Source organism: Thermobia domestica, chromosome 2 (assembly GCF_964235325.1).
Source record: "Thermobia domestica chromosome 2, izTheDome1.hap1.1, whole genome shotgun sequence".
Taxonomy (NCBI): Eukaryota; Metazoa; Arthropoda; class Insecta; order Zygentoma; family Lepismatidae; genus Thermobia; species Thermobia domestica.
Genome location: NC_137455.1, coordinates 12,731,058 through 12,747,611, shown reverse-complemented (window position 1 = coordinate 12,747,611; position 16,554 = coordinate 12,731,058). Strand labels below are relative to the sequence as shown.

At 35.9% G+C, this 16,554-nt stretch overlaps 1 protein-coding gene across 4 annotated transcripts in view; it reads right to left on the bottom strand.

The window, feature by feature from the left end:
* The window catches only part of LOC145670168 (oxidative stress-induced growth inhibitor 1-like), a 104,318-nt gene that overhangs the window by 23,624 nt on the left and 64,140 nt on the right, over positions 1-16,554 (bottom strand). For all 4 annotated transcript variants that reach the window (XM_081738550.1, XM_081738546.1, XM_081738541.1 and 1 more), the window contains exon 2: positions 797-971. In XM_081738550.1, coding sequence (XP_081594676.1) covers positions 797-908 — 112 coding nt within the window. In that variant the 5' untranslated portion in view covers positions 909-971. The remainder of the gene's footprint in view (positions 1-796; positions 972-16,554) is intronic.

Here is a 16,554-nt window from a genome sequence, read left to right as displayed (position 1 = left end):
AGGAGCAAACCATCTCTAAAAGCTTGGGCGAAATGTCGATATCAATGCTGCGTACTACCGGAATAATGTCCTGGCTGAAATGTACTAGCACGAAATCCTAGCACTGTACAGACAAGACGTGGTAGAATTGAACTGAACCAAGACAAGATATCGAGTCACACGGCGAAAACATCGCTGGAATTCTATCGCAATATAGAACAGGAAAATGTAATTTCGACAATTCCCTGTCAAGAATCCAGATGCCAGCCCATTCGACTATTGTGCTCTAGAGAATCCTATCCCATCGTCGAGTCCGCAACGTCGCCGGCCTGTGGAATGTCTGTAAAGAGGAGTAGGATGCAACATCCATCGTCCAGCTTCAACGCATTCTCCTCTAATGGAAAGACTAGTGCCGGGGAATTGTCAGTAGAAGTGGCCTGTAGATCGAACATAACCGATGGTGAAAACACGATAGGTAAGTGGCACATTCAAATTCGTCTCAATATAAATGAATCAACCTCTGTAACTGGAAACCACTGCTCTACAGCGGAAATTACTGATTTCGAATGTACAGCATTTCCTTAGAATTTTCTTATATTTCTCGTTCATAAATAAATTGTTCGTAAAAAAAAATTATAAAAAGAGAGTAAGGTAATTTACCTATAGAAAATTATGTAAATGATGTGTCACTTTATGTATTCCCAAGCTACAGTGCTTCATGCAATTAGTGGAGAAACCAAGAGTTACGCTCGGGCAGATAGCCCAGTGGAGGTTAATAATTATTACAAACAGTGATAAAGTTAAGACTTGTATTTACCTATAATTACTACTTGTTTATATTCTATTCCATGAGGCGGCAAAATACTGTCTGATTTAACTTCTCGAATGTTTCGTGTTGTTGCTCCAAGGGAGGTATCACTTCCCACCATCTTTCCCCCTTTGACTCGGCCTTCTCTTGTGACGCTCAACTCCTCAACCAGCTTTTCTCACACCTACAACAGAACAAGGAAAACATAGTAATGAATATAAGAGAAAACTACCATAGCCAGCACAAAATTTAGAAAGATATATGGTGAAACCGGGAAGTAAACGTTACCTACTATGTGGTTAAGGAATACTAGCGTCTGACAATTGGAAGTGGTGCTTCGGAGGCTCTGTTGCGAACAACAGAGAGACAACTCTGGCAAAAAACTTAAAACGTTTAAATAATCATGAATTTGAATCTCTAATAAAATGACAAAATTATCTACATATAACGTATAACTTCCACATAACGAAAATAATTGTATTTGGAATATTTGACGAACGATTTAATACTGAACTATCGGTAACATTGTGGTTAGTGGAATTGGTTGCCTAGAAAGAGTGTGCAAGAACACTAGTGATTCTGTACTACAACTACACAGAACCTGTAACTACCTGTCAGACATCAGCTTTCCTTAACTGCTTAATCGCTGTGTAGCACCACTCTTCCACGTTGCCACCAACACCAAAAGTGAGTGTTCTATTGAGCCACCGCACCCACTTGCATTTTCTCTTAAAACATTTAATTATGCAGAGAAAATTTAGATTTATCCTCTAATTTTGCAATATTCAGGAAAATATGAAAAATAAAATGGGTCAGAACTGATAAGCATTCTTACAAGAAAGTTATATATATGCACAGTGCGCTAATTTGAAATCGAGATTAATTTTTCTCTCTCACACACTATCAGTGGATGACAAGAATACATAATAGGCTACAATATTGAAGATGTTTTACAGAAGTATAATTTTTTACTTTTTTTTTTTAGTAACCTAAATGTCTTTTCTTTAAGAGTTTCACTTTTAATGATACACTCTTACAAGTTCTGGATTTCCACGAAATGAAAAAAAAAAAAAAAAAAAAAACTATAAAAGGCTATTGGACTTTAGATACCTCCGCCCCACTTCCTCCATTCAATCTACCTCACAAATCATAAAATCAGATTTCGTGCACGAAATCTTACCATACAGGAGTAAAAAAGAAAAGTAAAGAAAGAAAGAAAGAAAGAAAGTGAAGAAAAAGAAAGAAAAAGTGGCCCATATAATTTTCAGATAACATGCAACAAATGAAATATGTATAACTTTTCTTTTAGGAAAAAAAATCAGTACTAAAATTAAGGTAGTCTAGACAAGTAATCACTTTCAATTTCTGTTCCAAAATAAACACTTCAGATCAGAACGCCATTACCTAAAAACTGATTTCATTCAGAAGTAAAGAAAAAAAATCTCTGCAGTAGAATTAAGCGAAAATGTTTATGTTGGTTGCCTCAACTACAAAAATCCCAACAGACTCAGATATCAAAAAAGCGCTCGAGATTGATTAATACTTGCATTGCATACTTTGCCAGCAACGATGCTATGTAGGACGATTGCTAGGTTGGTATTTACGTCTTTTGTCAGCACCGATGCTATGTAGGATGATTGTTTGATTGGTATTTACGTCTTTTGTCAGCACCGATGTTATGTAGGACGATTTCTTGTTTGTCAGCACCGATGCTATGTAGGACGATTGGTATTTACGTCTTTTGTCAGCAACGATGCTATATAAAACGATTGACTGATATTTACGTCCTCTGTCAACACCAATGCTATAGAGGACGATTACTTGATTGGTATTTACGTACTTTGTCAGCATCGATTCTATATAGGACGATTGATTAGTATTTACGTCGTCATTACCGATGCTATATAGGACGACTGATTGGTATTTACTTCCTTTGTTAGAACCGATGCTATATAGAACGACAGATTGGTATTTCGTCGTCTATCGGCACCAAGGCTATATAGGACGATTGATTGATTGGCATTTACGTCTTCTGTCAGCATTGAGGCTATATAGGGCGATTGATTGCTATTTATATCCTTTGTCATCAACGATGCTATATAAGATGATTGATTGATATTTACATTCTTTGTAAGGACCAAAGCTATATAAGATACGTGATTGGTATTTACACCCTTTGTGAGCACCTAGGCTATACGGAACGATTGATTGATATTTACGTCCTTTGTCAGCACCGAGGCTATATGGAACGACTGATTGATATTTACGTCCTTTATCAGCAGCGAGGCTATATAAGACGATTGATCGATTGATATTTACGTTCATAGTCACTAGGTTATAGGACGGGACTTCAAAGTTGAATCTGAACCACTGTAAAGCATTCGATGTTTTCCCACAAAGAATGGAATCTGGAACCTCAATCACTGGAGGTATGCGTGCTAGTCACTAAACCAATCAGACCTAAGAAGTTCGAGGAGGTTTACAAACTTGGGGGGTTGAACACCAACATAAATTCAACTTTCACCTCACCAGGTGAAAGCTCGTTGCAATTAACTCTCTCCGGCGAAGTGATGGGTAACTGAATTTCTAACTAATTCGATCTTTCAACGAATTTTAAGCTACAAATTCTGCAATACAGTTTGCATTCAATTCTAACTTAATTGTAGAAGAAAACTTCTGAATAGAGATGCACATGAGACAAGATTTGTGGCTGTCTCGACTCGAAAATGTGCTGTAAAAGTGATGTCTCGACTCGAAAAATGTATATTTCTCCATTGGAAGAGCCGTGTCTCGACTCGAATTTTGTCAGGAAAATCCTATCTTGACTTGTCTCGTGCGCATCCCTACTTCTGAAAGAAGCGTGTTTAAAGCTTGTTAATCTCCCGGAGGCAATACCATTATATAACATTTTCCCTTTATTTTGGCCTGTAGAATAGTGCTCTGTGGTCCATGGGCGGTATTTTTAAAACACCCAATATTATATTATATTATATATATATATATATATATATATATATATATATATATATATATATATATATATATATATATATATATATATATATATATATATATATATATATATATAGTGTCTCAAATGTCCCCTGACATAGGGCAACTCTGTTATTATCAGAGTTACAATAAAATGAAAGAGGAGAAACCATCTCCAAATATAATGTTTTCAATCTGAAGTGACTTTTTTTCCCCTGAGAAGCCGTTTGGGCTGTACACTCTTAATGCGTCCAATGTTAGATGAAAATGCAACATTGCCCTTTACCTGGACCCACAATATAAAGTGAATGGGGGCAGCTTTGAATTGGACACTGGCCATCGACACATTTGAAACACTGCTTAAAACATGTAATTGCGAGGACTAGTTGTAATTACACCTACTAAATGTTATTCCTAGAATACTACAAAAGAGAAGTATTGTCCAGAAATACGCCATTTTCAGCAGTGTTGCTAATTTTATCAATGTGTATCGTATCTCGGGAACGATCTGAGATATCAAAGTGCTGTAAACGGCAAAATGATTTGTTTGCCAATTGCAAACCACACAAGAACTAGATATGATTCTTATCTAAGCATTTTTTTTTCAAAGTAAAGGCTTTTAGAAAAATACAAAATTTCAAGCGCCTGTAACTTCGTTTCTATTCAATCAAAACAGGTCATACCACGACCATAGTATCCAACGTTGAGGTACTTCCGATATACATTGTTTTGTCCATCTCCGTTGTGCTGTGTGTGTGATAGAAGCTTCCAAATTTTGGATGTTTGTGATACTATAATATCCTTAATTTGCAACACTGAATAATAAATGTGGTATTTTCAGGTTTCGTTTAATATGTTGATTTGAAATATGTAATAATTTGACGTAGTGTCATTTCAAAAAAAAATAAATAAATAAATAAAATAAATAAATAAATAACTTTATACTGGGATGACAACACTGTTCACTGGGTGATGTTGCTTATTACGTAAAACTATGTCCCCCTTCTTATAGTTGCTTCATGCAAAGTTGTCCACCCTGTATATATATATATATATATATATATATATATATACACACAGGGTGGACTATATATAAGCGCCATCACCAAAAGTTTCTGCCCGTCTGAACGCAAGTGAGGTGGTCAGCCGTGATTTTTATACTGTACGGTCGAGTGAACCCGGGACGAAATGGATATCCTGCAAAAATCTATGGCGAAGGGGAAGAATTAAAGTTATTTCGTGGAAACAAAAGAGTGGATGATTTATAATAATGTTCACTATGAGAAAACATTTTTTTTTAAGAACACACGAAAAGAAAAAAAGAAATGGAATTGATTAATGAAAGAGGAAAACATGTTCTGTATATTATCAATGAACATGAAAGCACGCGTGTACTGGAACGTGACGAACAAAAAATAAAGACTATGAAAGCCAAGGACGGTCGATAGCGTAGCAACAGATCAAAAGCTATAAATGTTAATTTTGTTTACATATCCACAGATAGGGAAGGCTGTTATTGTGTCAACGCAAATCATTAAATTAACTCTTGATAATTTGCGTGGCTTATCGCAGAATTATTAAAAAAAAAAAAAAAAAAAAAAAAAAAGACTCTTTAGTTCTCCAATTCGAATGTATAGAAAAGGACATCTTTCTTTAGTAACCAATTTTGATCTTATTGTATAAAATTTATGTCAATCTAGATGTGATAGGTTGACAAATACTATTGTATGAGCTTATTGATCGCTGTGATATATTTGTAATGAGGTATATAGCGTGGAAAGCAATGCTTTGCGATCTATTGGCCCCACGATGACTGCAACTAGAATTACAAACACGTCATGCAGGTTGTATAACCACATAGGAAATAGACATTCAGTTATTCTTTTATTTACTTTCACAGAACTAAGAATTATTTATTTATTTGTCTATAAATATTGTCCAACGACTATCTTTGTCATACTAATGCAAAATGCATCAACAGGTTGGAATAACAAGCGTGAGTAGAAGGTGTACAAATAAAGTTTTTATTTTTCAGATTGTGAGAACGCTATTAATACATAATTCTCAGAAAGATACACAAGAGAACTCCCAGATCCCTGTTTATTTATTTACACTGTTCCCACAACAAAATACTAATACCACCACTACTACGAGATGTGATCGAAAAATATGGTGAATAATTCTATTGGAAACAAAAGTAACATAGAATTTAATATAATCTCCTTCAAAGTACTGTCCTTGGCTAGCAATGAACTTATCCCAACGTTGAATCAATAACTGGAAACATTTCTGGGAAACTTCTTTAGAAAGAGCGTTCAGCTGCTGTGTCGTTGCTCTCTCAATGTCATGAATGGTGTCAAAACATTTTCTTTTAAGCACGATTTTAATTTTGGGGAAGAGTCAGAAGTCGCATGGTGCTAAGACTTGTGAGTAAGGCGGATGCGAACAGATAGGGATATTTCTCGACCCAAAACTCGCGGATCAAAAGCAATATGTGGCACAGTCCATTTTCGTGATGAAGGCGGAAATCATTTGCCCATTTAATCGGCGGTTAAAATGTTTTTTCAGAGGCCCGTACGGGATGTTTAGTTCTTCAGAAAGCTTTCGTATAGTCATTCGCCTGTTCGAATGAATTATTTCTGAAACTCTTTGTAAGTTTTCATCTATTTTTGACGTCGGAGGACGTCCCGTGCGTTGCTAGTTTTCGTTTTCAAACAAACTCCTCATTACTTTTGAATCGTTCATACCACTTGCAAACAGTCCTCAATGCCACTGCCTCATCGCCACACTATTCCTATTTATTATACCTTTAATACATTTAGCATATTATAGTAGGACCATTCATTTTAATTACGAAAAGTAATTGTGATGCTATTTGATTTTTAAAAAGTAGTTCTTGTATGGTAGTATATAGCAGTCTTATTTTGAGTAATGTATAAATATTTATTTTAATTCTGAAATATTGATCAAGATTTTTTTTTAGCGAACATCAAAATGTGAAATATATACCGGTATATAGTCTTACGTCTTTTATTCGGTTTTCAGTATTTAAAAAAAATGTTATTTCCGTAAAGTGAAGAATTTTAGATAACATTTTAGATGCATACCAGTTGAAGGAAAAAAATAATCTTTCTTTTATTAATCTGCGCCTATGATTCTGTCGCTTGAATCTAATCCGTTTTGTCTCAATTTTCCTTTGGGTTTGTCCTCTTGAATTTTGTCCTGCATTCGTAATAAGCTGTTTGGTAATTCTAACAGAGCCTGTAAGAAGAATAACTATTTCTTCAAGTTTCATCATAAATTTTAGATGTTATTCTTGTTGTTCTCGGAAAAATGACGAGGATACAGTTCCTTATCAGCAGTGTTATTCGTATCAATTTCGGTAAAAATGAATGATTTTTTTAAATAGCTGCGAGCAAATGGAAAATTAATTGACTCAGTTGCAAGAAAGCCGTTTGACATTGTAATTGAAACTAACACAAAATAAACTTAATTCGGTATAACATCAAATTATTTTATATGAAGATTTTATTCACCTTTTCCGTAGTTCATCTCTAACATGCTAAGAGTCGCAGCACGTAAAAGGTGCCACAGTTCACATCCTCAAGACATGTTTGGCCATATATTAAATAAACAATGCAAGAGGATGCATAAGGTGACTTAAGAAAGAATGTTAGTGTTCTACATCATAACTCTTTCGGCATCACCTTATCAGCTGATTTGTCTTATATACATATAGGGATGCGCACGAGACAAGATTTGTGGCTGTCTCGTCTCGAAAATGTGCTGTAAAAGTGATGTCTCGACTCGAAAAATGTATATTTCTCTATTGGAAGAACCGTGTCTCGACTCAAATTTTGTCAAGAAAATCCTGTCTCGACTAGTCTCGTACGCATCCCTGTATACATAATTCTATATGCAATAGTATCATATATACTTCTTTTTTCATAATTATATTGTCAATGTAAATAGCAGGAATATCAATATTGAAATACTTGTATGTTTTTTGTAGTTTCAATCAAAACAAAAGATCGGATAATCGAGGATAAGGTCATCTTACGCATCATTTTGCATTGTTTGCTTACCAAACATGTCTTGAAGATGTGAACTGTGGCACCTTTTACGTACTGCGATCAGTGGCGGTTTTAGTGGGTAGGCCGGGTAGGCCGGATAGGCACGGGCCTACCCAAAAATTCTAAAAAATAAATAAGCACTAAAAACAATAAAAAAGTACATATATTTTCCACTTTTTATATTAATGGTAAATAATTATTTAATAAACACCATCAACCACTACTGTAAAAGTAATTTCCTATTGTCATAAATCAATCAAATGTACATATATATCCATACGCAAGGGAACGGGGCTATCCAAAATTAAAATACTAAAGCCGCCCCTGACTGCAAGCCTTGGTATGTTGGAGGTGAACTACTGGAAAGCTGAATAAAATTTTGTTGTGAAATGACTCGATACTAAATATTCTTCTTCTTACAGAATCTGTTACAATTACAAAAAATTATCTTGAAGAAATTCCTCCCTGGATAGAATTCCTAGTCTCGAAAGAATAGGCAGAGCGGGAATTCTCGTTAGATCTAAAGATAAGATCATTTAAAATATTTTCTACAAAGTGTCGGAGGCCCTTTAGGTAAAACGGGAAGACACCATTAAAAAATCTTGCTATTTTGGTTTTTAAAAAATTTTGAATTCTTGTTTTTAAGTGCCAGTAGAATAAAACAACTTACTTTTGGCAAGATAAATTTTCAAACAAAGCACTCAACGCAAGATTGAATGGAAATCAATCTTTACACGGCTGTGATCGTCACAACAACGCGTGATCAATCGATTGCCAACGATTTCATTTCGATGTCACACAAGAATGAGAAAGTCGACGCTAATTGGCTCTGGCTCAGAAAGGAAATCCAATGGAATCTTTTATTGCATCAATGAATTTTAAAGTTTGTAAAAATAATAATAATAATAATAATTAAAAAGACGAGACGATAGTAGTATACGACCTTAATGCAAGATTGCACCCCCCAGATTTTTTGAACACACCTCTAAGTTCAAAATTCTGGATAAATCACTGAGTACTTTCTGATGCTACTTTTTAATAATTTGACATTTTCCCCTATAGGTTTATGCTGCTTACCTTTTATTTCATTAAAGAAACACGAAAGAGCTTCATAGTCTGTCGAAAGATTTACTTCTATTCTAGAAAACAAGCTACTTTTTAACTGGATTTCTGTTTAGCGCCGCTTTCAGCTCTAAGGCTACATGAGACGTGGAGCTACAGCTTAAGAGCCTGCCTTACTAAAAATAATACGAAATTTACCATTTTCTTTCGCTTGATTATTCATTAGTGAAAGGAGATAATGAAATGCAAGTCACCACAATCATAGATAATTCTATTCTGCAACAGAAAATATGAACCTGAAGAATGTTCAGTGTTGCAATCCATAGAAATTACAGTGTTGCCAGAAAAACAGTTTCCCTAAAATCTAAGTTAAGGCAGCGAGTAGAGGAATGAACTCAACTGCATTTGATTACGTATCATGTTGTTTTGGTTTCTTGTGAACTACTTTTTAATTAATATTATTATTAGTTTTATATGTATGTTAAAACTATTTTGTTTATTACAAACTAAATACAACTATTATTTAAAAAGTAGTTCACCCGAAACCAAAACAATATGATACGTAACTAAATGCAGTTGAGTTTGTTCCTCTACTCGCTGCCTTAACTTAGATTTTAGGGAAACTGTTTTTCTGGCAACACTGTAATTTCTATGGATTCCAACACTAAACATTCTTCAGGTTCATATTTTATGTTGTAGAATAGCATTATCTATGATTGTGGTGACTTGCATTTCATTATCTCTTTTCACTGATGAATAAACAAGCAAAAGAAAAATGGTAAATTTTGTATTATTTCTAGTAAGGCAGGCTCTACCCCGAGTTACCTATGCCAAAAGTGCGTACTCTAACCTTATAGGCATTAACAAACTTCTGTAATCTACTTGCATTTTTAGTAGCCGTATGTGAGCGAAGAATTTGATAAACTTGTAAGACAGTACAACAAACTATATAAAATTTCCAAATTTATGGACAGAAATATGTAAAAATTCTTATGCCTATATATTAATGACGTATAAATTACGCAACCTACAAATAAGTTCATTTACTACCACCAACATACATTTCTCGTGCAGAAAATAAACAGTGCATTGTTCTATTATTATTATTATTATTATTATTATTATTATTATTATTATTATTATTATTATTATTATTATTATTATTAAGGTTGTATGTCATGATTATTATTTAGCTATAAAACAAGTCACACAACGTAAAATATATAAATAGCAACACTGAATACTAGTCCTGTATTTACACACATTGTGTTTACGAGGCGAACGACCTCATGTAATGCGAGAATTGGGTGACTCATGTAACAGATTACGAAGCATGCAAAGAGACTTCAGGTCACATTTCTAGATCAAAACCTAAAACTCTTCCAATATCAAATTAGGCTCAATGAAGAAAAGTAAAATTAATAATAATAATAATAATAATAATAATAATAATAATAATAATAATAATAATAATAATAATAATAATAATAATAATAATAATAATAATAACTCAGTAGTTAGTATAAAGGATCACTCCTGGAAGTTTCAATTTCGTCCGGTAGATGTCAACTGCTGGAGGATGTTTTCGCTGCCATCTAACGGCGTAATCCATAACTTCCACTACTTTTGTTTCAATAGAAGAAAAGGATATGGATAGTTACGGTTCAAGTCACCGTTACCCGTTAAGCAGTTAACGGATTGACTCCATTAACGAACCGAGCCAAGATACGAGGTAGGGTCAAAAAGGTGTCTTCCCACTTGCGACAGTCCTATTAGCGACAGGAACTGTTAACTATCCTATGAGCGACCGATTCGATCTGTTAACTGCTCTATGAGTCACCGATTCGTTCATACTAAGATAATGGAAGAAGATATGGTTCTCTCTTCTTTAACTTGTTTTATGCTAATGTGATTTAGAACCTAACAAAATGCACTATGAAAAATTTTGCTCTACCTGAATTTAATACGTGAAAATGCTCTCATTACATTAACCATCTTTTATACGTTTTTCCTAATATTATATTTTTGAATTAATTTCTATGAATACATAGACTCTATCAAGGGGAAAACTAACTCAATATTTAGAATAGCTCCGCTTTTGTTTATGATTCTAATATAATTAAAAATTTCATGTTACAATGATACGGAGCATAAGTTTAGATTGAATATGTTTATGGTATAAGAAAGAAATCAGAAAGAGGTAGGGGTGCCCGAAGAAAATTTTCTAGGGAGGGGCATCACCATGGTTGCTGTATCACGTCTGGTATATCTGGTATTTAATATACGTAGTTTGCTATATTACGTAGGGGGGAAGGTAGTTTAAAGAGTTTGTTTACCTTTTGGATTGTTTCGAGTGAACTGCATTGTAATTGGTGGGATTGGTTGAGAATAGCCAATCAGATGTAAGGGATCTCAAAAGCTATCTTTTATCATTGACATTTTTTTCATTTTATTCATAGTCCTAGGAAGTCTAAAAAGTAGATAGTTGGCGAAACTGTTACACGTTTAAGTTTTTCAAAATAAAATATATTACTAGTGAGTAATTAGATTTGAATCACTTAAGTACAGAAAACAGAGCTTTTGAAGAAAGAAGATATTACATCTGGATTTTCAATAATTACATAGGCATATACTTTTCATGGAAATATCCCTGTTGTCTCGTTAAGTTATTTCAGCGTTTCCCAACCGGTGTGCCGCGAATGGACCGCTGGTGTGCCGCGAGGAAATCGAAACAAAATTATTAATTCTATAGCAACCAAATTGCAAGACATAGGGGGAAAATGCACATTTTTGTATTTCATATTACTATTAATTTCTACCATGGAAAAAAATTACTGTAATTGTAACATATTATTCTACATTTATTACTGTGTAGCAGACAGTATTTCGGCTCGTACACATTTCCACGTTTAGCTGCTATGTTACGCTTCAATTGAGAGTCATACTAACACCGAGAAATGGAAGCACTTGTACGGTACGCGTCAAGTGAACGTTCGTAGAACACTATTTCGCACGTGAATGACAGAACAACACTTTGTTCAATAGCTGTGTTTTGACTAGGGATGGCCACAAAGTTCCGGTTCCGGCGGAACCGGTTCCACGAGGAACCGGTTCTCGGAGATCCGGTTTTCAGAACCGGTTCTGGAACCGGTTCCGGACCTGGATCCGAAAACCCGGTTCCAGAACCGGATCTTAGGAACCGGTTACAGACCTGGATCCGAAAACCCGGTTCCAGAACCGGATCTTAAGAACCGGTTCCAGATCTGGATCTGAAAACCCGGTTCCAGAACCGGATCTTAGGAACCGGTTCCAGACCTGGATCCGAAAGCCCCCAAAGACCCGTAAAGGAGGGATAAAGTTCACCTTCAAAAATAATGCAAAGAGGACCATGCGCTTGTGCCTTCCCGCCCAGACCCGCTTGTGCCCCGAAAAAAAAATTGGTCCACCAGTGGGTGTTTAGCCACATGAGTTGGCCAGTTTGCCTGTTTAACCAATGAGTTTGCCAGTTACCCAGTTTATTTAGCCAAATGAGACAAGCTGCCGCCGCCTGGGCGCCTGCCTGTCGCTTCCACCATTTCATCTAGCATACTGTTCACAGCTTGCCAGCAGCTCGGGTTTAGCGTAGGGATAGTCACAAAGTTTCGGTTCCAGCTGAACCGGTTCCACGAGGAACCGGTTCTGTTTTCAGAACAGGTTCCAGACCTGGATCCAAAGAACCGGTTCCAGACCTGGTTCCGAAGAACCGGTTCCAGACCTGGATCCGAAGAACCGGTTCTAGACCTGGATCCGAAGAACCGGTTCCAGACCTGGATCCGAAAAACCGGTTCCGGAACCGGATCTTCTAGAACCGGATCCGTTCAGACCCGAAAACCGGTTCCACCAGGAACCGGTTCTGGCCATCCCTAGTTTTGACTTCGACGCATCGCAAGTTATTGATTGCAATAATATGAACCGGTTTTGGTTAAATCAGCAAAGCTAAAAATACAAGACATTTGTTTGTTCGTTCGTTATTTAGTGATCTTCCTTCTTAATGAAACGTTGGATACAGTTTTCGAAAAAGAAAGCGTATTTTTAAAAATCTGAGTTCTATATTTCATTGCAATTGTTTTCTATTTTAAAATTAGAATAAAAATAAGCACAATGAATTAGCATAGGGAAAAACCAGTAATCGAGCTTTCATCTCTGTGAGGAGGAGATCAGTAATCTCAGAAAAAAAATTACCATGGTATTTTATATTTGCAAATAATAATAATAATAATAATAATAATAATAATATCTATGAGTGTGCCGCGAGAATTCAAGTTACACCCGTAGTGTGCCGCAAGTTGAAAAAGGTTGGGAAACGCTGAGTTATTTGATATGTTTTATGTCAAATCTAACTCAAAATTAAAATGTTTTATTTGTTCTCACAGTAGAGGAAATATATATTTGGCAAACAGTATCACTGGTACGTACATATTTCATACCAAGGTTGTTTGGGCGTTAATAACGCCAGAGGCAAACATATTTTACAAGATGGAATCATATCATCTTCCATCATCTCAATGTAAATGAATCGGTCGCTCATAGGACAGATAACAGTTCCTGTCGCTTCTGGGACTAATTCGGTCAAAAACTAAGGTTATAAGGCCGATATTTCTGGAGTTTTGTCTCTTGTAGAGGAATGAGGTGTGCGCGGTAATTTTAATACATTGAATTGGCAACTGTTCATAGTTTCAACCAGCCGCTACCTACAGCGCTAGTTGTATGTGAACACAAATGGCGACTCGTTTGGAAAACTGGTCTCGTGAAGAAGTCCACTCAGTTGTTCGATTTCTGTGGGGCGAAACGTGTAACCGCGGCTGAAATTCACCGGCAGCTGGTAGAGGTTTACGGGGAGACTGTAATGTTTCGTCAGCATGTCGCAGAATGGTGTCGAAAGTATGCGGCTGGTAGAGAACACCTCACCGACGAGGAGCGCAGTGGCCGACCCACACGTCATCGCTAGGACATCATCGACCACTCTCCCTACAGCCTGGATCTCGCTCCAGGAGACTTTCACCTGTTCCCGCACCTGAAGGAGCACCTAGAAGGCCAGAGGTGAAACAGTTCGTAATAAAGTGGCTGGATACTCAAGGACAGGATTTTTACCAGGAAGGAATCTTCAAACTCATCCCACGATGCGACAAGTGCCCCAACCGATATGGAGACTATGTCCAAAAATAACCTAATGTATGCACTACCTGTTGGCTGTATTGGTTGTATGAAATAATGTATATACACGTTTCAGTGGAGGCTTGGTAACCTTACTTTCTGATTACTCCTGGTAACTGTCCTAGCTATCTACTGAAAAAATTAAAAATTCTCTTTCGTGCAAGAGTTATCGTGTAGAGTAACGGACGGGCGAACTGGCTTTAAGTTCCATTTGCGTGATTTAATTAATAATAATAAATATCCTTGCAGAACGCAGTGCCAACTTACTGAAACTAAACTATCTGGCAAGAAGCAAAAGGTGTACATCGGCTACCCAAGGGCGGCGATCCTGGGGAAGCCGGGGAGGCCCGGGCCCCTCAAAGCTGATGTTGCCCCCCCCTATTGTATTTATGAATATACAATATTTGGCATAATTTGAATGCAATTTGTCTTAAAATCCTCATATATATATCCCTTCTGCATCTGAATACCCCCCCCCAAATTTACAGAGAAATCTGCGCCCTTGCGGCTACCTGGCAAATTTTAATCTGGAGGAGGGAAACTGTGGAACTATGCAAGTAACTAGAATTATAATCTTATATCGCTTCCGTAATCACATTGACGCGTAATTCCTTTATCTTGTGATATACTTTATCATCTTTTATTTTTTTTTTTAAAAAAAAAAATAGGCCTAAATATAAATGATAACCTGCATAGAATCATTATTTTGGTTAAACGGATTAGAGTCTTTGACCCTTTGTCCTTCTGGAATGAAATTCACGTTTCTGTGAACTGTTTATGTATAACTTATCTTGTGGATTAAACTTTGATCTTCGGTATTAAGTTATTAACCAATGTTTTATTTTCTTATTAAATGGAGAGCTTTCGAACTAAAATTGCGTACTTTAACAAACATCGATATTTTCTTCGTAATCTTTTAAGATATAAAATTACTATTTGCAATCTAGTGGTTTAGTACCGATTCTTAGGCGGATATATACACAACAGCGGGCGCACTCAAGATAAACTCTCCTCAAGACAACATTCACGCATTTATAATAATGAATATCTAGAGGTTTTCGCCTATATGATTGTGCAACCCAAAAATCCTACATGTTCTGAGGGTTGCATATTAGAGTTACGTTCAATTTATCTTTAATTCATAATGTTATATGGATAACCACCGTTAAAGTCATTGTTACCCGTGCAGATGTTAACGAATTAGCTGTTAAGAAATTCGGTCAAGATAATCGCTACAGCTACATATTAAAAAAAAAGACTGAGAAAAGAAAATCATATTTCAAAAATCCGCTTTCGTTCAAGAGTTATTGTGTGATATAACGTAGTACTAACATTACAATCTTATAAAAGCCCCACTAGTGCGATGGTAATAAAATTGCTGAGAGATCGAATATCTTACTCATCTCAATCATAGTTTGGTAGGCAACATGGACATTTTAAAACTTTTTTCTTCCTTGGGTGAGCTGTTTTATATTTTGATAGGGTGTCGTCTTCGTAACTGCATCTAGATATTCTATCCTTGGTCTTCCTCTTCCTGGTTTTCCTTCTACTTTTACTTCTATCAACATGGTGATCCAATCGGAGTGCCGAATAAGATGGCCAAGCAGGTTTCTTCTTATCTTCATGATCTGTCCACGTCTCTGATCCGTAAAGCGCCACGCTCCATACCATGGTCTTGATAAATCTTTTCGTACGACCAAGGACATATTTCTTGATGTTAGCAGTCCTCTTTTTCTATTGAATGCTTGTTTAGCCTGCTCTATTCTGGAAATTAATGTCTTTTTCATTCTTCTGGGCCTTTTCCCACAGTAGTCAGGCATCAACAGTAGAAATTGGTTCATTCTTCCGTCTGAGGACATTAGACTTCCTAAATAGGGGAACATCTTAACGTCTTCGATTTTCTCTTCGTCTAGCCATATGTTTGCCTCTTCCTGTCCTGCTCTTGTGCATTTTATCACTTTGTTTTCTCATTATATTTATCTTTATTTTGCATGTTCTTTCCAGATAAATATAATAAATATTATAGAATAATACCCTGTTAATGGAACGTCAATGGAATACCTGTTTTCTTTAAAGTCAATTGCTATTTTAATTACGTGTTTTTACTGGCTACATGTTGAAGTCTAATTAAACGCCTTTCCAAAATGATTTTGCATTTATAATTAAAAATGTACTATTACTTAAATTAAAATTTGGTTATTAAGTACTAACATTACATACAACACATTTGATTTCCACCGCGTAAGAATTAAACAGATCTTTGAAGAAGAAATCTGTAAAATTGTAGTTCAATTCAAAGAAAATAGAAAAAAAAAATCACCCACACATATACATCAATGGGTTTTGAACAAAGATTAAGTACACGGGTATTCAACAGACCCGCAACCAGAGGGGGGCTAAAAAGGCCTGATCCCCCTAAACTTTTTGTGTCCTCTCCAGAGCTTATCA